Genomic DNA, 22,995 nt, shown 5'->3' with positions numbered 1-22,995 from the left:
GAAAACTACCAAAGTCAAAATTTCAATTGCAGACACAGTTGCAAATCTAAAGATTTTCATGTATTATTTGTAGAATAATATTAGAATATTTTGACTTAAAACATCAAATTTAATTTAGTTTTTACTTTTATCTGAATATCAAAATCTAAAGAAGATAAATGAATGGTTTGAAGAGGAAATATCATATGTATATATAAAAATATTTTAATATGTGATATTTGGTGTTTAATATCTCATGCTAATTATATTTAATATACCATATTAATATAATATGTAAAATAACATGTTCATGATTTTATATCATATATCTCAAATGTTATAAAAATTCTCAATAACACAGAAATTTAACACTTTTGAACTATGGGTGGCTTATAAAGAAGATAGCACATAGAAGTACATTTATATGTGTTAGGTTGTTTGTAATAAAAAAGTTATTCATATATTTTTCTTATTCATTATATTCAAAGCAAAATGGCATTCTTAGAAACTGATCTATTTATACCAAAGTTGTTAAAACAGAACCCCAAGTTTAAAATAGTTATGTTCTACTATAATAGATGTTTAACATTTTTTGTTAAAAATTTCCCATGTTTAAAATGGCTAAGGGCATTTAAATTTCTGTTTAAGCTGAAAACTTTTTAATGCCTAGTTTTGTATCTCTGTTTAAATAGAGCTATTATACAAGTGAGTTGCACTTGATATGAGACAAAGAAGGCTTATTAGTGGTCATTGATGCTGTTTAAAAGAGAAACTTGTAAGAAATGCAAAATTTCAAAGATTTTAAATTTAGCTCCAAAATAAATGAATAAATGACTGGATGAACAAATAAACACCTTTGTATAGTTAAAGTGTACACTTTTACCTAATTTTTTGTATGCTTATTGTAGTCTATAATTCAAAAATATAAAACTTGAAAGGCTCTGTGAGTGGTGTCATCCAACTAAATCACTTTTCAAGGGGGCACATGTCTGTTTTATCCAGCACCACTATCTGAGTATCCCAGCTGGGTTCTGAGTGGTCCCAGCTGAAATGACCACTCCCGTGGTATGCAATGTGTACAACTACTTACTGTGGTCAAGATGTGGTGCCTTCGGTTTCAATTCTTCCTGAAAGATGTTCTATTACCTCATAAATATTTCTCCTGGGGATAAATTTGTCTTTTGACTCTCATGTAAGCACATCCTTTTTTTCTCCAAATACAAAATTCCTAGGGGTAACCTAATTTCTTGAGGTCTGTTGTTTCAATAGTCTGATAGCCCAGGAAGGACAAAAGCATCTTTGTAGAATATTTTAGTTACTTCAAGCCTGTAATAACAGCTCATTGTTTCTTGTGTTGTATGATCAAGTAGAAGCTTCATCATAGCAGAAAGCTTTGAAAATTAAACACACATAGGCTCAAGCATGAGGTTAGCTCCGGGAAGGACTGGCCCATGCCTGCACCCACAAACAGAACATAAATTACAATAGGTGGTGGAAGCTGCCTCATCTTAAGTTGGCATTTTCAGGGTAGCATACACAGTGAACTTTTATATTTTATGAGTAATTAAAATCCTACACATATTTTTAAACCTTCTATATCTTAGGTGGAAACCCTAAGAAAATGGGGTCCTGAGAAAAGCAGGCCTCTTTCCTAAAAGGGCCCACCCTGGAGGAGGGAGGGCAAGTGTTATAAGGAGAGGACAAATAAAAGTCCCTGCCTGCCAGTTGCCAGGCTCTGCTGCTGGGCTCAGCCTGCTCTTATTCTGAAGAGAGTTCTTACTTCCGTGGCCTCTGAAATGAAACTCTTGGCTGCTCTCTGTGCTGTGTGTTCTTCACTTTGGAATGCAGAATAAACAAGACTGAAGCTAGAGTTGAGACCAGGGGGAACTGGAGACCTGCTGCAGGACATCTGGTGCTCAATACAGGTCCACTTTCTTTAGCTTAGAGGGCAGAGAAAGGCTTTCTCCTCAGAACACCCTTGGCAAGGACTCTGCTTTGGCTTGGCACATACATCCTTTCACTTCTTTCCTACCTCCTAAGAGTAATGAAAATTTTCCTTTTGTTGCTTTTTCTGCTCTGAGAATCATTTAGCTTAAGTTGCTCTTCTCTCTCCTCCCCATCTCCTCTGTCACTGCTGTATCCCCGGTTTAATTGCCACTGCCACCCAGCCTGTTGGTTTCATTCTTTTCTTTGACCCAAAAGAGCTGAAAAAGCAGCTGTTTCTGGTTTGTTGCTTGTGTGGCCATTATCGGAAACTTGGAATGGTCAAGAACTTTGTCTTGTGCCGTTTCCCACTTTATTGCGGAGATGAAACCCTTTTGCTTCCTGTAATATGTTCTGGAAAGACATTGGAGTCCCCTGCAGTGATTATTCTGAAGTGGCACTTGGCTGAACGGGAAGTTGCAAGAATTTAAGGATGAATTTAGAGGATTCTTGTTCTGAGGGCTGCAGAACAATATGTCTTTTTAACCAAGCAGCCTTCTTTTGTTATGAAACCCCAGTATAGCCTTGGAAAACATGAGGACTGTTGACAGGGAGTGACCATAAACCACCCTCATCACTTTTATGAGGAACCTTTCCTCTATTGCTGGGATTCTTTTGTTGTCTTTTAAAATATTATTTTTTAACTTATTATTAGTATATGTGTGGGTTTGTATGTACATAATGTTTGTGAGGTACATATGTATTGTCATTTATTGAGAGGTATAAATATAGTTTTGCAAATTGGTTTTCTGCTCCCACCTTTATGTAAGTTTTGGGGTTCAATCTCATGTCTTCAGACTTGCAAAGAAAGTGCCTTTACAGACAAAGCCACCTCACAGATCTGAAGGAACTGTTTTTTTTTTTTTTTGCATTGACAGACAAAAATGTTTTCTTTGCATTTTGCGTTTTTAATTGAACCCAGGGCCCTATACATATGAGGCATGCAGTATGCCACTGAGTCATTTCCAAGCTTGTGTGCGTTCTTCAAAAAGCCTATATGAAGTCCTTACCCCTAAACAAAGCAGGGACTCTCTCTGACTCTGTTGTTTGCTCACTGGCTGCAGCTATGTTTTCAGGAAATCAGCAAGTTTAGATGAACACCAGTTTTAATTGAAAAGGGGCCACAATTATCTGGGAGAAACTCCTTGATTAGAGATAGAACTGGGCTGGTCTATGCGTGGGGACAGCTCAAAAATGAAGGGAGAGAGTTGAGAATGGTGGGCATCTGGAAAGCATGACCCAGAGTTTGGTCATTGTTCAATCTCTAGATGAAAATTCCATGGTGACACCTAAAGAAAGCATGCCTGCCCCCTGGAGACTAGACTATTAAGAAACACATGTCTGCCCCCTGGAGACTAGATGATGCATAGGCAATACGTGGGACACCTCTTCTGAAATGCTGCTTCCCTTTTTGATTCATGTTCCCTCTATTGGAATCAGGATCATCTCCATCTCATCAGATGCCCCCCTCCCCCGGACACACTCAAAAGGAGGCAACTTATTTTCTTTTGCATTACTGCCTGGCTCGCCTAAGAACCGGAGGTGGAAAGACTTGATCTCTGAATGGGAGCCTAAATCCAGAATCCATGCTACAGTTATCGACATGCTCTTTAGCGACAACAAATGCAATGAGATTTTTTATGTTTAAGCCTTTTATGTTAATTACATCATTGTCCGCTTTCATCTATTTTGCAGATGGAAAAGAAAAAAAGGGGAAAGTTTCCTTTGTCCACATGTGTGCAGTTAAAGGATAACTCCGACTTCCGCAAAAACTGCAAATTAAATCCCAATTTCAAGCATTTATTCATGTGATCTCATCTGCATTAGCACTTGCAGACTTGATATTGATTAAAAAATTCTGCGGGGAATGAAATTTAGTACAATCTGGTCTTGTTGCAATGTGGAGATCATTAAACTCTTTGAAATTTTAAGATGTCAGGCGGTAGCCCTTCAACATCGAATCTCTTCCTAGGCAGTTTTTCTTGTTTTGGAGTGAGAGGTGGTCACTCTGAGGGGAGAAAGGCCTGTTTCTATTGCTTGTTATTGCCCATTTCCAATGTCAGGGAAAAGCTTTGCAAGTTAGAACTAGAATAAGGGTCCTGGGTGCAGCCTGCTCTCACTTAAGGAAAGTCTCCTGTGCAGTAGGCATTGGTCCCCTATGAAAACGAAACCATTTGCAATCTGTCACAGTCCTTCATTGGAACAGACACATTTTGTGTCTCAAACCACAATTGCAAGGTTAGCATACACACAGTTTTGGCTCTGTGTGTTTTCTTACATGCCTTTTCTTGTTTGATAATTCACTGTTTAGGTCCTTGGAAGTTCGTATCATAGCCTGGCCTTGCCAGAATCCAACATTCTGAAACCCTCAGAATCATATGAGACCAAGAAAATTATGTAAAACAAAAATTTTAAATTATCCAAGCAAAGATTAACTCTGCCTAGGAGTTACCACGGACAAGAATCCTATAGTTTAAGAACATGTGGGCCAGTATTATGGGTTACTTTAAACTATGAAAATAATTTGGATTCAGTTCCCTTTGAGTAAGTTGATATATTTGTTTATGTTACTGTTTCAAGGTAAGGAAGGGAATTAGACAGAAAAGAATTCGTAATTAGGAAGGAGAGACTATAAAGTAGAATGTAAGTTACAAAGATTTGTGGATGAGGGATTTCCAGAAGGCATGTATATGATAAGTAAAGGTTACTAAAATCTCTAAGGCCAGAATTCAGTGCACTGATATAAAGCCTGGGCTTAGCTCAGTGTAAAAGTATATGGTTTGTATCATTCATAAAGGTTGGGTTAGAGAAAAATTTATGTTTTATCAAGATAATTGTATTTTCTGCCTTATTTGTTAAAAATCTGTTCTCATCTAAACTTCGCCTGCCACAGAAAGGTTAGCAAAAAAAAAAAAATCATGTGTCACTGCACAAGATGGAGAAAAAAGCCCAAGTTTGCAGGCTTACTCAACAAGAATGGGAGGTCTGGAAGGATAGCTAGTGTTTTGAACCTTATCTTCCCAAGTCAGCCAGAACACAGAGGGAAAAGGAACCCTTAGGAATGTTTGGCTTCTCTGGTAAGTCACCTGTCCTTGTAATTGGAGAGGCCTTAGAATTTCCAACTACTGAACTCTAAGCTGCACATAGACTACATGTATACTCAAAGAAAAGAGAGTATTCTCTGTGCTTCTATGTTAAGCTGTATGGTCAGCAAGAAACTTCCCCATTCCTTCAGATGGCACACTTGATAGAGGAAAGTATAAACAATTAAAGGTCTCTAGGAGATTCCCTGACTCTTTAAGGAACTTAATTATTTAACCTCTCATATGTTCTTAAATGCTCCCCAGTACATAAAACAAAATAATGCTGTCTGCTCCAACTAAGGCTCTTATTTGATCTAGTTGACCCAGGGAACCCCTGTGCTCCCAAACATATATAAAGACATATAAAAAGCAAATGACTGGTTTTAGCTAGTGTAAAAGGGACAGTGTTCAAAAGGCTGTCAAACTTCAAGGAATTAATGACTGAACCCACAGCTCAGGAGAAAGGCTTATGTTTCACCAAGACTCAGAATGAGAAGGGGAGGACCACACTGAAGCAATAAACCAATTACCCACTGTGCTTTCTCTTCTAAGGGCACCAAGGTTCAGGTAAACAAATCTGTGGACTATGCTCCACAGCTCCTGCTACTGAAATTATCCTTCTGGGAGGTGTCGTAATGACACATTCACTCTCCCCTCTGGCCTCCTCACATAATCCTGTCTTGACTCCCATAAAAGTATTTCCAAAGGTTTTTCTAACATTGTTTAAACAGGTTTGGCCCTGGTTAGCCTCTCATTTACTATGATATTAAACATTTTGACTCCTTGCTCCTCCTTTAATGGGTAATCAAATTTGTTTGTTCCATGAACCAACAGATTACTTTTCAAATAGTTATACAAAAGATAGTGCTGCACCTATTCTGGACCAGATCCAGACACATCATGGCTGGCTTGCACGAAATGATCTAAGTCTTCCTTAGAATTTTCAAATTAAAAAAATTGCATGTTTCTTATACCAACAGTCTCCCACAACTTTCATGGTTTGATTTTTGTCTTGTGTCTCTGGTTCTTGTTCACTTAGCATCTTTGTACAACTGATATCTTCAAGGCTCAACACCCAAAGACTTTAACTGAGAGTGACCAAGTGATGCTAACCTTTAACCCCTATCATCACTTTTTTTCTTTTTAAGAGTCTCTGAACTTCATTCCTTGGAGGACTCTGTGATCTCTTATCCAGATGTTCCTTATAGCAATGCCCTCACCCAGGAAGAACTAGCCAGACAAGCTGTGTCCTCTCTTCCCTGAAAGATTTCAAAAGTCTATTGTTGAACAGGAAGTAAACTGACCAATGGTCTCCCCACATTAGGATATAGAGAGCAATTGATTATCCCTGAGCCTCACGTGCAGGAGCCGTGCTGTAGATATATCAGTTGGGGCTGGACTCCACAAATGTACATTTTGATTAGTTGTGATTTTCTGAAAAGACCTATGCCTGCTGCCAAGAGACATTTCCTTGATGAGGAAAACCTGAGGATTATACTTGTCTTTGAATTTAAGAACAGATATTTAAAATGTTGTTAGGCTTATAATGACTTGGGCTCTTCTCCATAATCCATGGCTTCACTAGTCCTGGGTAGTTGGCTAGGTTTCTGGTTCCAGGACTGTTTTCCCCACTGTTGATTGGGTTTTAAGGCCAATTAGTTAATTGTTTGTTACCACCAAAGTATGTATTCTACCAATGCACACTTATAGTTTTGGATCACTGTAGGGGTCATTTTAATTGCGACAACTCACAGCCCTTGGAAGGTTGGGCAGATGGTGTAGGTGGATGAAATAGGATATGATAATATTTGGTAGTGTTGATTCTCACTGGGCCAGTTTCAAAGACCCACAACCAGGTCATAAAGAAAAACATGCAGGAGTGGTTGACTCTGCCTGGATAATCTCAAATTGTCCTCAGGAATTTTCTCACAAAGTAGTATGTGCCCAGTGTTGTTACTTTTTTTCTTTTCAACTTTGGTATTATTTAAATTCTATTCCTTGCTTCTTAGACTGAGATTTAGGTAAAATCTAAGAGAAACAGGCTTTTTTTTTTTTCCTAAAAGTGCCCGCGATGAAGAGATAAGAAAGAGGAGAGCGTGCCTGTAAGAAGCAAGGCCGCTGGTGTGGTCTTATTTTGAAGTTTATTCTTGTTTCATTGTTTGTTAAAATTCAGTGCTAGCCTGCTTGCTCAATTGCTAGGATGTATTTGATATCATCTCTTTTAGGAGAACAAAAACTAAGAGCGCTGCTGACTTGAGACTAGCGGAGACTTGAGACATCCGTAACGAGAATAGAATAGGTTTCTATGTAGAAAGCTCCTAGTAATTGTTCACTTAACCACTGCAATAGCTTACAGTAATTTTTAGAGTTTAAAGAGAAATTTTACTAAAAGAAATTACGACTATATAATGATTCCCTACAAAATTATCTTTTATATTTCTGAATGGAACCAAATGACCTGTGAAGTAGTGCTTTAAATTTCCTACTCCTCCTTTCTCTGCTGCTTAATTGTTAAACAGGTATTGTCACTGGTTAACCATTAATCAGGTAGGAGTATTGTTTAATCATTAACCAGAGAGTAACCCCATCTACCCATTAGAGGGTATGGGCTTCTGGTTATCCATTAGCCAGAAGGTTGACATAAGGCCATTGCATATTCACTGTTCCACAAAGGCTGCAGGAGAATCAGAACCTGCTTAGTCAGAAGAGTGCCTAGCAATGAGTTCCAACCAGCAGCGTGTGAAGCTAAATGATGGCCACTCCATTCCAGCACTGGGTTTTGGCACATACAAACCTGAAGAGGTAAGAACTATGGTGTTGGCGGAGGGTTCAGGAGAAAATAGGCTAAGGGAGGATGGGGAAGATAAAGCTGTCAAGTCACCCATTCCTATGGGACTCTGTGGAACTCACAGAGTTTTGTTTCCCTAGACTAGAGCTATACTACATATGAGAAAGAAGATAGATTGGCCTGTGTCAAGGTCTTATTATATGATCATTTGTCAATGGTTCAGTGTGTCTTGGCTTTGTAGAAGAAATCAAGTCACCTGTTTGGAACACTGTTAGCTTTCTTGATTTGATGCTGATTGGAAGAAGGGGGGGGGGGTCCTCTTTTTAGCTCTATATTCTATGGTATTTTCTCCATACCCCCAAAAATGCCAGACTTAAAAAATTAGCAAGTGGAATATTTGTGTAGATGAAAAACAGAATAAAAGTCCTAGGATGACTACAATTCTGTTTTGCGTGGTCAGTATTCCACAGCAAATGCTGCACCTGAGTTAAGTAAAACATCCAGTGCACCACTCTCAACTGTGGGCATTGGGTGGACATTGCAGCATCATGATGGTGAAAATGGCAGGTGTGAGATGCTGGTCTTTGCTAATGTACATTAGGTTTATAGCATAATGGTCCAGAAGGTGCTCTGAAATGAAGTGAGCAAAACCGACAATTTACAAACCTGGAAAGAATTTCATGTTTTAAAATCTTTGATCATTTAATTTTAAGATAAGTGAATTATTTTTTTAAACTTTGAACTCATGTATTTCTCATCTGTAATTTTTACAAGGATATGTATGGCATGCCAATGGCCATATTGTCTGGTCTATACCTTATCTTGTCGGAAATATCCAAAGGGCAAAACTGAAGAAATATGATAGGATTTAATTACTTTGTATGGTAAAATTGCTAAAAGAAAAGGAAGGCAATGGGGCAGGAGATATCTTCAGTGGTTTATGAGCATTTATTTATTTATTTATTGCTCTTCAGGGACCAGGATTTTATTCCCAGTAGGTACATGGCAGTTCACAACCATCAGTAACTCCAGTTCTAGTGATTTAACAACCTTTTCTGTCCTCCACAGGCACTGCATGCATATGGTGCACAGACATATATGCAGGCAAAACATTCTCACAGAAAATTAATCAAAAACAACAGTTTAGAAAAAGAAAGAGGCCACAATCACTATAGAAGTCTCAGCCTGAGTAGCCCTGTAGCTTGATCACTTCTACAGGCCTCAGGGTTCAATACTTAGAGCCACCATCTCATTTACTATACTATCATCATGAAAAGAATTTCTTTTTCCTGGTTTTTTTAAATTTGTTCTGAGACAGGGTCTTACTGTGAAGCTCTGTTCCTGGGATTTGCTATGTAGACCAGGCAGATCTTGAACTCATTGCTTCAGGAGTGCTGGGATTAAAGATGTTGTGTGCCATGTCTAGCTCTGATGTTTTTAAATAAATGCAAAAGTAGTTTGACGTGGCATGATCCTCTATCCTTTAACATATGGATGTTGTGGCAGAGTAAGCAATAATCTGAAATTTAAGTCTGGTTATATTTTCATTAAACAATGTAACTTTTGTTTTAAGGGCTGATAACCTAACATGAATAATCCCTTACAAATTAGGAACAACTTTCTATACAGATGAGATTTTCCATGTATTGTCACAATTTGATGCAGAAAAACAAAGCTCAGTATCTCCTAAAAGTCTTCACTGGGGGAAGACTCATGATGCTGCACTGAATTTGTATCTCTTACCTGTTTTGTTCCAAATACGTTTCTCCTTGTTCATTGTACTTGTGACCCCATAAATTACAACAGGGGCTATTTCTATATACTCAGTTCTGTAAGCATTTATAGAATAATCACTGAATTAGAGGTCTACTTGAGGTCCTCTGGTGCAAATAATTGATCATTATTGCATGGATATGAAGGAGTTAAGGAATATGAAATTCTCATTATTATCCAGGAAGAACTCAGTGAATGTAGGTTGAAACCTCTTACCTCAAATGCTCAGCTATCCTAGATATGGGGGAAAGGCTCCTGAAATCACCTCTGTGTCTGTGATCTTCATAGTTACTGTTTGTGGATACTGTTAAGTTTTACAGGAGGTGAAATATCAGTGGCCAGGAAACCAGTCTCTTGTTAGGTATTAAAGTAGCATGAGAATGACCTAGGAATATAAAATTCCTCCTTTTTGTCCACTACATCCATTTCAACCTCTCTTACATGCCTTTAAATTCTGCTTTTGTTTACTCTTTAGGTTCCTGAAGATAAGCCACTGGAGGCTATAAATTTAGCTCTAGATGCTGGGTTCCGCCACATCGATACTGCTTATGTGTATCAAACAGAAAAGGATGTAGGGCAGGCTATTCGAAGCAAGATTGCAGCTGGCCTTTTGAAGAGAGAAGACATATTCCTCACTACAAAGGTATTGTGTGTGTAGTTCTCAGATGCACAGATGAACTGAAATGTGATGTAGGCAGGCAAACATTAATTGGATCATTAATTAACTGATAAAATATATATACCGGTACAATTTTTATTACATATAATTTGTAGATGAGTTCATGAAAAGCAAAAAAAAAAGATTTTGACTTCCCATTGTTCTCAAATATATCACTCTGAAGTCCTTTTCTTTCCCAAACCTCAATTCATTTTTAACATGGGCTGTGAATTCAGCTTGAACTATGAAATTGTGGCTTTCTCTATCTCCTTGATAGCTTTGTAAAATTTATTATATGTCAAATACTAATTTTATCTTTAACCATTTAAGAGCAGTAAAAGAGAACATTCATATTAAAGGTTAAAGTACAATTATTAGTGTCCGTTACACATTAAAATGTCATCTGTTGCTTATGTTCAATTATGTAAACAAAGTGATGCTAACTCTTCTCTAATGGTAAAAATAGGTCAAATAATTAGATTAATAATTGCTTTTAATCTATGTGAGATTTAACTTAGAGACTGAATATTATTTGTAAAAATATGAGTTTTATCTTTTGAGAAATTTTGTTTTATTTTTGAAGGATTAAAACAAACTTATGATCAAGTTCATATTTGTAAGTCAGATTAATAAAAACAACAGAACAAAGGGGATTTCATGTCTTTTGATTATAAGTTTCTACACAGTGCAAATGCATTTATATTAGATAAAGTAAGACTTCCATATTTGGATTGTTTACTAATCTAGGATTACTTCCATTCTTTCATGTAAATAGCTTTGGTGCACTTTCTTTAGACCAGAGCTGGTTCGATCTAACTTGGAAAAATCATTGAAAAACCTTCAACTGGATTATGTCGACCTCTATATTCTTCATTACCCAGTGCCAATGAAGGTAAGCAATTTGAATGGTCAGACTTTATCAACTTTGACAATGGCATGGTTATCATTTTTTTTTCTGGATGATCAAGATAAAGTTCTATTTTATTTTTATGTAAATTCAATTTATGTATTACATAATCTACTCAAAATAGATTATGCAAATGGCCATAAAATTGAAGTCCAAACAATTGCTAGAATTACAGACTCAGAAAATGTTCAAAAATGACACTATTTATGCATTTTTCATATTACACTACTAGGTATAGAGGTTTTAGTAAAGCATTTTGTTTTCTTGTGGCATTGAGAGAGTTCAAGCTTTCTGGTTATCACTTTTTTATAGCATCATTAAGTATTCCTCCATCAAAATTAGCTTGGAAAACAACTTTGATTAATCATCTTTAGTGGACAAACTTTCCTATTGCCAAAATATGTTCAGGTAGGAAAAGAATATTGATTATTTGGCTTGCGTCAGGACTGAAATCTACTATTACCGGAGGTCAGGATTGTATGTCTACTAAAATTTTTAGTGAAAGAGAAATCTCTCATCAAAAGCATGAATAAGAAGTTACAAAGTAATGGACAACAGTTAGGAGACTACAGATAGACCTGTGAGAATACTGTTTACTAATAACAATAACTAATATGTTTGTAAAACTATTACATATATATATACAGTTTATACAAGAAACTAGTTCAAGTACCTGAGAATACTCCTTATACTTCCACATACAAATCACTTTGTAAATGTAAGTACATAGAATGATGCTCTTGTTAATACACATTTAGTGTTCTATTTCTAGCTATTGCTTTGATTATAATTGTGTTTAGTCAGATTATTGTGAAGACTGTTTCTGTTCCAGCCAGGGGAGGATCTATTTCCAGCAGATGAACATGGGAATACATTATTGGACACAGTGGATATCTGTGCCACATGGGAGGTGAGCAGTTGGAAGAGGAACAGTGGAGGAGCTGGGAGAGGGAAACCGGATCATGCTTGAGGAAGGGGGGTATATGCCTCTGGGTGTATAAATTCATTATGTTTACATGGGTGTGTTATCAGAGTGAAGAAGAGCCATGCACTACTACAGTGTAAGGAAGAACTACTCAGGACAACAGGAATGAATGTATTTTGCCAACATATGTAGTGTGAAAATCTGGTTCTTAGTAAGGATGCAGTAATTCCTTTGTGGCTGTCACTTTCTTCCTCTATTATCTTCGCTCTTTTGGGTTCTTCACATTCAATTTCAGCGATCATCTGGGCAGTGTCTCCTTAGTGCCACTTTCTCAATGTTAGTGTGATAATGATCAAACCCAGGGTCTTTCACTGCTAGCAAGTGCTCTGCCACTGAACTGTATGTCCAGAGCAAAATGGTTTACTCTTAACTGTTCCTTTTTGCATTTATTTCAATGTAAATATGACTCTTCACAACTCCATCATTTCTAGGCCGTGGAGAAGTGTAAGGATGCAGGATTGGTCAAGTCCATTGGGGTGTCCAACTTTAATAGCAGGCAGCTGGAGAAAATCCTGAATAAGCCTGGGCTTAAGTACAAGCCTGTGTGCAACCAGGTGAGAAACGTCACACGCCCCTTAGTCTCATATACATTTCCTTATCTCTGTTCTGATGTCTCCAGTCCATTTGATCCTTCCTCAAGTCATCTTATTTTCATTGAAAAGAAGATTCCAAGAATAGTGTCACTGTAGCAAAGGATACTTTGAGATTCTAAAATTCAGTTTTGCGGTATTAAATTTTGTGAAAAGGAGACCATACTGTCGTGTCCAACTGGTGCAAAATGTGGAGACTTAAAGTGATCCAGGAAGCAGATGTCATTAGTAGTATTTCAGGATCAAAGTAGACTTATCTGACCTAAGAAAATGTAGTCTATCAGACAAGTGAAGGTGCTGGCAAATGGGCCCACTTATAGTGAGTAGGTCATAAGAACATGGAATGAGCAGGGAAAGGAGAGAATGAAAATGAGCGAGATGAGTAGGCAGGGCAGCTTTGGAGGCAAAGGGGTTATTCTTTCCTCTTAGTATGCCCAGTCTTGGGATTTTGAAAGAAAGACATAGCTGCAGGGAGTATAAAGTCTACAAACCATGCACATTTAACTGATCGTCTCTTCATAGTGATATTAATGTTGGATAAAAGCTATACTTGGGGATTACATGCAGAACATACAGTAGATTCTGTGCCAGAAAACCTCTAGGTGAGCGTTTCTTTTCTTCCTCATCTCTTATAAGCTATTTTAAACGCATGCATGTATTCTGTGAGTGGCCCTATCTTCTCTATTACAATTTAACACATGCTCATCATGTAACAAAGATCTTTGTCTGGAAACTGTAGTGACCTGGCTGCTACGGTAGTAAAGAAGAGATTTGCAGGCAGTTGAAGTATTTAACTATAGATCAGAAAAAGAAAAGTGTCTTATAGAGTGCACCAGAAAAGGGCAGTGTGCTGGACATAAAGGAAGCATTGCCTGGTACAGGCCCTTAGACCACTTCACTGCACTCTGCTGGAAGGCCTTGATGGCTAGTCAGAGGTTTCACTTTATCATGGCCTGGCAGCTTTTTCCAAAAGCATAGTACAGGGAAACTCCCTCTCTTTTCAGCAATACTTCCTGCTCTCTACTGCCCTCGTCTAGAGACTGTCCCTGGGTGTGGAAAACTGATCTTATCTAAAAGCTGTCTCTTAGCCAAATTCCTGATATTTATTGACCCTTGGCACAGACTCCTGCTAGAAGGCTCGTGCTGGGAGTTTTGCTATAGAAATCTATTGTCACATATGTGGTCTTGTGATAGGAGCATGTCACTTAATCTCAATCTGGGTTTGTCCTCAAGCTTTCCAGTTCTATATTTTCCTTATAACATGGGATACAGTTGAGCTGACTCACTGAAGAATGTCTCCTGGAGGGCTGTCTCTGTCACACTCACAGCCATCCTCACCTTGTTCTCCAGTTCTGCTCCTTCCATCCCCATGGACTAATGCGGCCCGCGATCTGGAGGAAGAAGCAGAACCACTCTTCTCTATCCCTTCCTCTTTATTCTTTGTTCCCCAAGTAGCTCGTCTCAATTTTCAAGTCATCTGTCCATGTAGGATTTCATATATCTACAAGGTCTAGGACTTAGAAAAGAGAAAAAGTGGGTTACTCGTCTTTCTTCAACTGTTTTAATTTACTTACAATGATTATCTCCAATGCATTAATTTTTCTACATGCAGTTAACTTTATACATTTTTATAAATAAAAACTTCCACTGTGCTTAGAAGCCACATAAGGGCTATCCTTTCCTCTGTTGTTGGCAGCTATGCTGGTTCCCTAACTTAGCTATCATGAACTGGTCTGCTATTAATAGCTTTTCCTGAATAGAAAATACTGTTTCAGGTCATTACTTTTTTTCATAATAACATGAAATTGTGACTTTTCCAATATAACCAATATATATTTGTATATATATGGCTTTAATTTTCTCAAAAAATTCTTATCATAATTTTTGTGAAGCATTCTAAATAATTGATAGACTGAAGAAGAATATTTCTGCTTCCTAACCTGTATCTCAAAATAGTGACAGTTTGTCACATGGACAAATACACCCATTCAGGGTCTATCTCTACATATATGTTTACTTTATATCTTTCCAATATTTTCTTTAATTTTTAAAATTACATTTGGGTGTGTGCATTTGTGTTGTGTATGTACATGTGTGTATGCTTATGTGTATGTACATATGTGTGTGTTACGGTACACATTTAAAGGAGGAAAGAAGAGGACCTGTGAGTTTCATTGAAAAAAACTCAGGTCTGACTTGTCAGCAAGTAATTTAACCTACTGGCTCTATTTCCGAAACATTCCTAGAACCTTCTTCAAAGTAGTTTCTTTAAGTGTTCACCTTCAAAAAGTTCAGAAAATAACTCCCCAAAATGGAGATGTGATCAGACATTGTTAGACTTGTATTTAAAAAAATTAGCAATTTTTCCATAATCTGAACTTGCATATATTTAATTTCCCAGATATTTTTGGAAATGTCTTCAAGTCAGTACTGTATTTTCACTTTGTAATCAAAATTTGAATTTGAACTTCAAGATCTGCTTCATAGAATTATTTTATCATAATAAAAATATTTTTGTGTCATATTTGTATATAGATGTGAAATTAAATTTTAAAGATGCAGATTAAACTATATTGATAATCAAAATATGTTACATTTTCTTATTTAATCCTTCTCTATTACATAAACACTAGTATTTTGTATAATTAGATACTATTCTGTTTGTCCCTCTATTCTAAAGGTGGAATGCCATCTTTACCTGAACCAGAGCAAACTGCTGAACTACTGCAAGTCAAAGGACATTGTTCTAGTTGCCTACTGTGCTCTTGGATCTCAACGACCTAAACGATGGTAAGAACAGTAAGGAGTTTTCACCAGTATTGGTGAAATCTTTTTAATAATAACATAAACTCAGGTTTCAGAAGCTCATTTTGAACTTGGTAAGAGAGAGAGAAGAATTTCCATTTTTGAGGAGATCTTGATGATGGAAGTTACTGGTCAAATGATTTTTTTTTTTGAAGACCCCTGGTTCTGAAGCCTCCTATCAATTCTTAGCTTTTGAAGCTAAAGTTTTCGGCCTTTATTTCCAGGGTGGACCCAAACTCCCCGGTTCTCTTGAATGATCCAGTTCTTTGTGACATGGCAAAAAAGCACAAGCGAAGTCCAGCCCAGATTGCTCTTCGTTACCATCTTCAACGTGGAATCGTGGTCCTTGCCCAGAGTTACAAAGAGAATGAGATAAAAGAGAACTTACAGGTGACCAGGGAGGCTGTGGGCATCTGGACTCTTACACATCCTCTCTCTTCTATTTTCTTCTTTGAAATCTCTCAGGGAACTTTTTGGCACAGAGAATCTCCCTAGCATTTCCTGCTCACATGAGATTTCAGGTGCATGCAGAAATGTTTTGTTCTACTCTACAGCATAACAACTTAGCTTGATAAAATTCTATTTAGAGAGAGCACAGAAATTTAGAATTCAGAATTAAGTCATCTGCGCACCGTGAACAGCTTTGCTATGGGTCTCTTCATTGTTTGATGAAATGAGAGTTTAAGTTTGGGTAGATATTTTCATATGATAAACTTTTGTGGCTTTATTTTGTATTTGACTTGCATATTCACATATTTTATTTATTTTTGTTTATTAATTTTTATTTATATGTATAGATGTTTTGGCTGCATACATGTCTGTGCACCATGTCCATGCCTGGTGTCTGCAGAGGCTAGAAAAGGGTGCCCTGGAGCTGAAGTTGTGAATGATTGTGGGCTGCACTGTGTGTTATGGGACTCTAACCTGCTCAGGAAGTTCAGATAGTGTTTAAACCAGGAGGCCATAGCTAGTATCATGCACACATATTTTAATATGGATGTATTTATTTCTTATGAGTTGCTTTACTGGCTAAGATCATATTCCTTTATTGAAGACTAACCTATATTGTTGACCTTCTATTTTCAACTACAAGAACTTTGTTATACCATTATGTAAAACAATTGAAAAATGAACCAGGTCCAACCTAGAGTTTTAATATAGAGTATATATTTTAGTTCATTATTCTATGGTTTTATATTTTTCTAGAGTTATATCTGAGCACTGAGTGGTCTATCTACCTTGCGTTCTCTCAAGTACATTTAAAGAACTAGTGTATATATTTGCAAGATGATGATATCCATCTGACTCAGGATACAGTTGATCTTTTCTGTGATGTTCTTTAGCCCCAAATAGTTTTCATTTATTAGCCAAATGGCATAGGCTTTCTTTCCTCACATATTCCTCTTTCAAGACACTGAGTCAATACTTGCAAAGACTTTAAATCTAGGAAATAATTATCTACCACATATTCTGCTAAGTTAAGACCTGGGGGATGGTTCAGTTATTAAAGTTCTTGCCAAGCAAACCTGGGACTGGACTTTAGATCCACAGAACTCACATTCCAAGTAGGTATGGTGCACTCCTCTAATTGAGCTTTGCAGGCAGAGATAAGGGATTCCCAAGAGTAAGTTGACTAGTGAAAACTGTCATATTGTTGTTCTCTGGGTCTGATGCAGAGATCCTGCCTCAATGAATAATGTACAAGAGCTATGTGGATGAAGTCTGGTATCAACCTCAGTCTTCCACATACAATACACACATATGTGAACCCCTACATAGGCACATATAAAAACACATGAATACTGTATATACACGTATGGAAATAGACAAAGGACAGAAAGTGTTAAAATTAAAGGAGTCAGAATATGGACATTGCCTATTAGTAGAAGTAGGTGCACATTTGCATGGAGTGTGAAGACTTGATAATATGAGTTATAATTAATTTGCAGCATTTATATCTTCTCCACATTAATTACCTTACAAAATCAGATACATTTTTTCTATCCTAAATTCTGCTGTGCTCTCTCTCTCTCTCTCTCTCTCTCTCTCTCTCTCTCTCTCTCTCTCTCTCTGTATGTGTTTGCTTATTTTCATTAGCAAAAATTTATTTTTATTGTGTTTCTTCATTCCTTTATTTTGTGGTTAAATGTCATGTTCTTTTTTTCATTGAGAACAAAACATCATATACCATATATATTTAAAAAGCACATTTATTTCCAAACTCTAGTTGAAGTGCAGCTTCTGAAATTATGTAAAATAAAAATTAAAGAACAGTTAAATAATGTTCTAAATGGCTATGAAGTGTTGCCAGCAAGAGTAATTATAATCGTGGATTCTCTTTGTCTTATTTATGTGAGCCTCTTTTCAAAATATGACAAACTACCTTAACAATATGACTTAACAATAATTCAGGTCTTAAACAAGACCTGAATAAGGACAATGACAAATAATTCCAATGCATGTAAAGAAGAAATCTCATAATGTAGCATACTTAGATAGAGAACTACAGACAAATAATTTTAAGAGCCTAAGACCTGTAGAATTGGTCTTCCTCAGGATGGGGTAATTGTTTATCCAACAGCCACTGGTCAGCCATGAAATGATATACAAACAAACAACACTAAACAGATTCAGCAGAATGCATTTATGTACATGGGTGTGTATCTGTGTGTGTAGAATAAATGAACAAAAAGATCATAAATTAGCGAGGAGACATGTGAGAGTGAGGAGAACAAAGGTGGGGATGATATAATTAGATTTGAATAAAAATAAAATATGATTTTCTGTGCAGATAAATTGTATATGTGTGAATTTCTTATTTTATTATTGTTTACCTTGATTATATCTTTCAGTGTTTAAATATTTAAGTTTTTAGATAAACACTAAATTTCTCTATCAGTTGAAGAAGAACTGAAAGTTTGAAATATTAAGAATTTTAATATGTAACTATATTGAGAATTTACAATTTTATGTGACCTTTTTATATATTAATAACTTAATTTTTTCCATTAAGGCATTTGCATATATCCTGTTAAGTTTATAAAGAGAAGTGGTGCTATTTATCATCATTTACTAATTAATCCTTTTTTCTTTTGTTAGTTTTTAAATATAAAGAGAAGTTTGCTCAATGATTTTTTTACTAGATAAATCAGTAGCTAGATTTGGACACTTTAAGCTTTTCCTTCTGTCTCCACCCCTCTTTCCTTCCCTTCCTACCCCCTTTTCCTCTTTCTATTTATTTATCTCTTTTTTACTGGCTTTGGGGGAGCCTAGGCAATTTGGATGCTCACCTTAGGAGACCTGGATGGAGGTGGTGGTCCTTGGGCTTCCCACAGGTCAGGGAACCCTGATTGCTCTTCCAGCACATGAGGGAGGGGGACTTGATCTAGGGAGGGGGAGGGAAATGGGAGGCGGTTGCGGGCAGGAGGCAGAAATCCTTAATAAATAAATAAATTAAAAAATAAAAAAGAAATAACTAAAGATGTAATGATTTATTTGTGTCAATAATTTAGAAATTAGTAGAAAATTGCTTTATGTAAAGAAACCCAATGCCAGCCAGTGAAATCCTATTCACGCCAAATACTTTCTTTTTTTGAAATGATAAAATTAACACCTGAATAATTTGTGCCTTAAACTGTGTTACAAAGAATTCTATTTATTCACGTAAATATTTGAATTATTGGGTTCAGAAATTTATTTTAGATTGTTTGAAATCTAGCACCATGGTCTTTGAATAAAGTTCCCCTTGGTAAATTGTACTGCTTCAACAGATCTCAAAAGTGGTTTTCTTTAACTTTTATTTGCTATCCTTTGATCACTTGAGTATCTTGCTTAATGTCATAAAATAACTTTCACGGGTTTTTGCATATCCACAAGTTGCATTTGTAGAATAAAATATGACTCACTTGGGTTTTAAAATTTTGCAAGTAGACGCTGTCCTAAAATGTTTCAAATTGTTCAATAGGTATTTGAATTTGAGCTGCCTTCAGAGGATATGAAAATTCTAGATGGTCTGAACAAAAATTTAAGATATGCACCTGCTCCATTGTAAGTCACTCTTATTAATATGTCAGAATTTATTTTAGCTTATGTCTTTTCCTTTTCAGTGAATGTTTGTTCATAGACTCAATCATTTCATTAGTTTCTTGAAAGCTGCCATTATGACAATTATTTTTAGCTGGGTGGTGGTGGCACATGTTTTTAATCCCAGCACTCAGGAGGCAGAGGCTAGTGGATCTCTGTGAGGTCGAGATCTACCTGCCTTTGCTGTTGAGTACTGTACATTCAAAGTCAATGTGGTCTACAGAACTAGTTCCAGGAGAGCTAGGGCTGTTACACGAAGAAACCATGTCTTGAGAAACCAAAATCAAAACCACACAAACAAATAAACAAAAACATTGATCTCACTTCTTGCTCTTTGGACATGTAAAAGGATAGACAATTTTCAATGGCATGTATGTTGTCATCACTAGTAGATGATAGTGGATTAATAGAGAAAATTGAAAGATAAAAGCAAGACATAATGTGTAAGTGGAGGCTTCTCTTTCGTTTTCTGGACACTAAGACCTGAATAATCACACAGAAATTATATTAATTACAACAATGTTTGGTCAAAGGCTCAACCATATTTCTAGCTAGTTCTTATATCTTAAATTGACCCATTTCTATATTTTGTGTATCACCATGAGGCTGCGACTTACTGGGTAAAGGTCCAGCATGTACTTCTCCTTTGGCAGCTACATGGCATCTCCTTGACTTCACCTACTCTCTCTAAATATTTCTGTTCAGAGTTCACACCTGGCTTTACTCTGCTAAGCCATTGGAAAAAACAGTTTATTCACCAACCAATAAAAGCAACACATATACAGAAGGACATCTCACGTCAATAATGCATGTTAGAGACTTGCAAGTACTTAGTAATTCTTGTTATATATTAAGTATTATAATAAATAATAATTTTGTCAATTTATACTTTCTAATGGTGATAATCTATAGATCTACAAATTATATGTTAAGCTTGATTTTAGTCATAGGAATCTATCTTATTAGAGACGTTCTGAAATTAAACACCTTATGTTGTAAACAATGGTCAGTAAATAAATAATGAATGAATTGACAAGGAAATTAGTACCTATAAGCTGTGTTCACCACATTATTTTGTGATAATTAATGCTTAGACTTTCATTAAATATGATATTCAGTTTTTTATTTTATTGAGATACTAAAATGAGACATAATGTTTCCTTCTATGCTTTGACAGACTGATAAGAAGCAAAAAGGAAGGAGTATATGTGTATGTCTGTTTGCATTTGTCTGCTCTAGACAAGTGAATTTAATTTGAAACAAAAGCAGTTTTACTTTGTTAAAAACATTTCCTTCATATCCAAGTTTATGAAAATAAAAATAGTTGATTCTGCAACCAGCCAGGAAAATTGAATGGTTAAGTCTAAAGATGGCTTAGATTTCTGATTTACCACCATGGAAATGAATCCAAGCATTAACAGTTTATATTTTTCTTTTCTATTTTAGTGGTAAGGGTCACCCGGAATATCCTTTTTCTGATGAATTTTAATATGGATGCCTTTGTCTTGACTTCTATCCCAAGTCTCGAAGTCCCTCTATATGGATATTGATCTGGGTGACATCCGAGATGCTGTCGACTGAACATAAATCATTTATGCTCAGTCTGAACTGCTTAGCAACTCAACTGCAGCTAGAGCCGTGTCCACCAGTCTGCCATAAATCATTACATTTTCATTATGCTTTGAAATAATGGCAATAATTCCTATAAAGATCTTTCTTTAATACTGTCTGCATTTCTTGCCTGGTTTGTTTTCTTTTGAATCTTTGAGACAAAAAATTAACTTTTTTGGAAGTTTGGGTGTATAATTTAGGAAATGATAACTTAAGGGGTTATAGTGGGTGTATACCTTCTCTTCTAGCAAAGTTGCAAGTACCAGGTATTTGTGAGAATGCTCATCTGACTTGTGAGCCCAAAAGAAAACACACTGCACATATTCATGGCTCTTAGTCTGGAAGGGGAAGCATTCTTGGAAAGGCTGACCCACAGTGCCAGTGTTTCCTCACAACTTCCAAACTACAGAGTACTGGAAATATTCAGTGAGACATTCCTGAGATAGTGTTGGTCCATCAGGTGGCAGGGGGGTTGAGTGATCTTTAGGTACAGAAGTATGTCATCAGGAGTTGCTATGTTCCTTTATTAGAGTAACAGTAGTAGGTTTCTCCCTAGAGCTTTGGTCTATTTAATCTCAGGTTCTTAGCCTGATTAACAGTGTCAGGTACGGGGTTGCTTATTGTGTTGCACGCCTTAAATTTAATAAAGTGGGGTTGGCTACTTCCATAACATTTGTATCACTATTCCACTAGTATATCTTGCTGACATATCACTATTGTAAGCTGCAAGATTTGTATATTAGTGGTATTGATGATTATCTTTCTTCCCTGGTAGCATAAAAAGCAATTTTTATTACCACAAACACTAATCAGTAGAGTTGAAGCTTCTAACTGGGCATCAGATTTATTTCTTCATGTTTGATTACGTAGTAAACATGATATTGCTCACAAAGAGCCTGCCCATGTTTCACAGATCATAGAGCATTATTTTACCTTCATAATAATAAATTACAACATCAAGTAAATGAAAACAGCCACAACAGAACATCAAAATATATGGAGTAACGAAGTTTCACATTTTCTTATGGAAATGTCAATGATTTACTTGGTTTTGGCTAATTGATATTATCCAGTTTCAATAATTTATCCTGTTGGTCCAATGCTTTGAAGATTCATCAGAGTAAAGTTATGCTTATCCTCTCTAAAATAATTTACCCTTTCCTCTCAGCCCAGGATGTACACTAACATCAGCAACAACTGCTGTAACCAGAGCAACAGTTTTGGTTCAAGGTGCTATTATTCCATATCTTAGCAACCATTTTCCATAGAATCTTTGTAAACCCTAGAAAGTAGATAGAAATAAACTTATATCATTTGCATTTGAAAACACTATTGGACTATTGTTCAATATCTGTTCCCATAATAAGGAAAGCTGAGCTTGATTCTACAACATAGGAGGAGAAAATATGATATCCTTTTAGATATCATACTGCTTCTTCTCGTTTTTTTCTTGATTTTCTTTCCTCTTTAGTGGGAAGTACCCTACAACAGATGGGCACAGGAGATCGTTTCCTATGTATAACCCCAGCAGCACAGACATTAAGGGCAACATTGAATAAATGGGACCTACTAAAACTGAGAATCTTCTGTAAAGCAAAGGACACTGTCACTAAGACAAAAAGGCAACCTACTGACTGGGAGAAGATCTTCACCTACCCCGCAACAGACAAAGGTCTGATCTCCAAAATATATAGAGAACTCAAGAAACTAGACTTTAAAATGCTAATTAACCCAATTAAAAAATGGGGCA

At 36.4% G+C, this 22,995-nt stretch overlaps 2 protein-coding genes across 5 annotated transcripts in view; both read left to right on the top strand.

The window, feature by feature from the left end:
• Positions 1-1,766: 1,766 nt before the first annotated feature.
• LOC142848368 (aldo-keto reductase family 1 member C13-like) overlaps positions 1,767-22,995 on the top strand; it is a 97,147-nt gene continuing 75,918 nt past the window's right edge. For 2 of the 3 annotated variants that reach the window (XM_075970288.1, XM_075970283.1), the window contains exon 1: positions 1,767-1,904. The gene's annotated coding sequence lies outside the window, so the exon portion shown is untranslated. The remainder of the gene's footprint in view (positions 1,905-22,995) is intronic. The other variant, XM_075970287.1, reaches the window with a different exon arrangement.
• Positions 1,770-21,367, top strand: LOC142848370 (aldo-keto reductase family 1 member C13-like). 2 transcript variants are annotated; one of them, XM_075970292.1, is made up of 10 exons: positions 1,770-1,904; positions 7,719-7,847; positions 10,082-10,249; positions 11,040-11,156; positions 12,004-12,081; positions 12,588-12,710; positions 15,427-15,536; positions 15,776-15,941; positions 19,516-19,598; positions 21,081-21,367. In XM_075970292.1, exons 2-10 carry the CDS (start codon positions 7,764-7,766, stop codon positions 21,121-21,123), a joined length of 972 nt encoding a protein of 323 aa, XP_075826407.1. In that variant the 5' UTR covers positions 1,770-1,904; positions 7,719-7,763; the 3' UTR covers positions 21,124-21,367. The 2 variants fall into 2 exon arrangements, with proteins under 2 accessions (XP_075826407.1, XP_075826408.1); XM_075970293.1 differs by having other exon boundaries at positions 1,804-1,891.

This window comes from Microtus pennsylvanicus, chromosome 4 (genome assembly GCF_037038515.1).
Source record: "Microtus pennsylvanicus isolate mMicPen1 chromosome 4, mMicPen1.hap1, whole genome shotgun sequence".
In the NCBI taxonomy this organism is placed as follows: domain Eukaryota; kingdom Metazoa; phylum Chordata; class Mammalia; order Rodentia; family Cricetidae; genus Microtus; species Microtus pennsylvanicus.
The sequence above is the reverse complement of the archived record's forward strand: the minus strand, read 5'-3'. Positions and strand labels throughout refer to the sequence as shown.

Coding starts and splice junctions, on each gene's coding strand:
- LOC142848370 (XM_075970292.1), top strand. CDS start 7,764: ATGAGTTCCAACCAGCAGCGTGTGAAGCTAAATGATGGCCACTCCATT. Junction 11,157..12,003: donor ATTACCCAGTGCCAATGAAG/GTAAGCAATTTG, acceptor TTTCTGTTCCAG/CCAGGGGAGGATCTATTTCC. Junction 12,082..12,587: donor ATATCTGTGCCACATGGGAG/GTGAGCAGTTGG, acceptor CATCATTTCTAG/GCCGTGGAGAAGTGTAAGGA.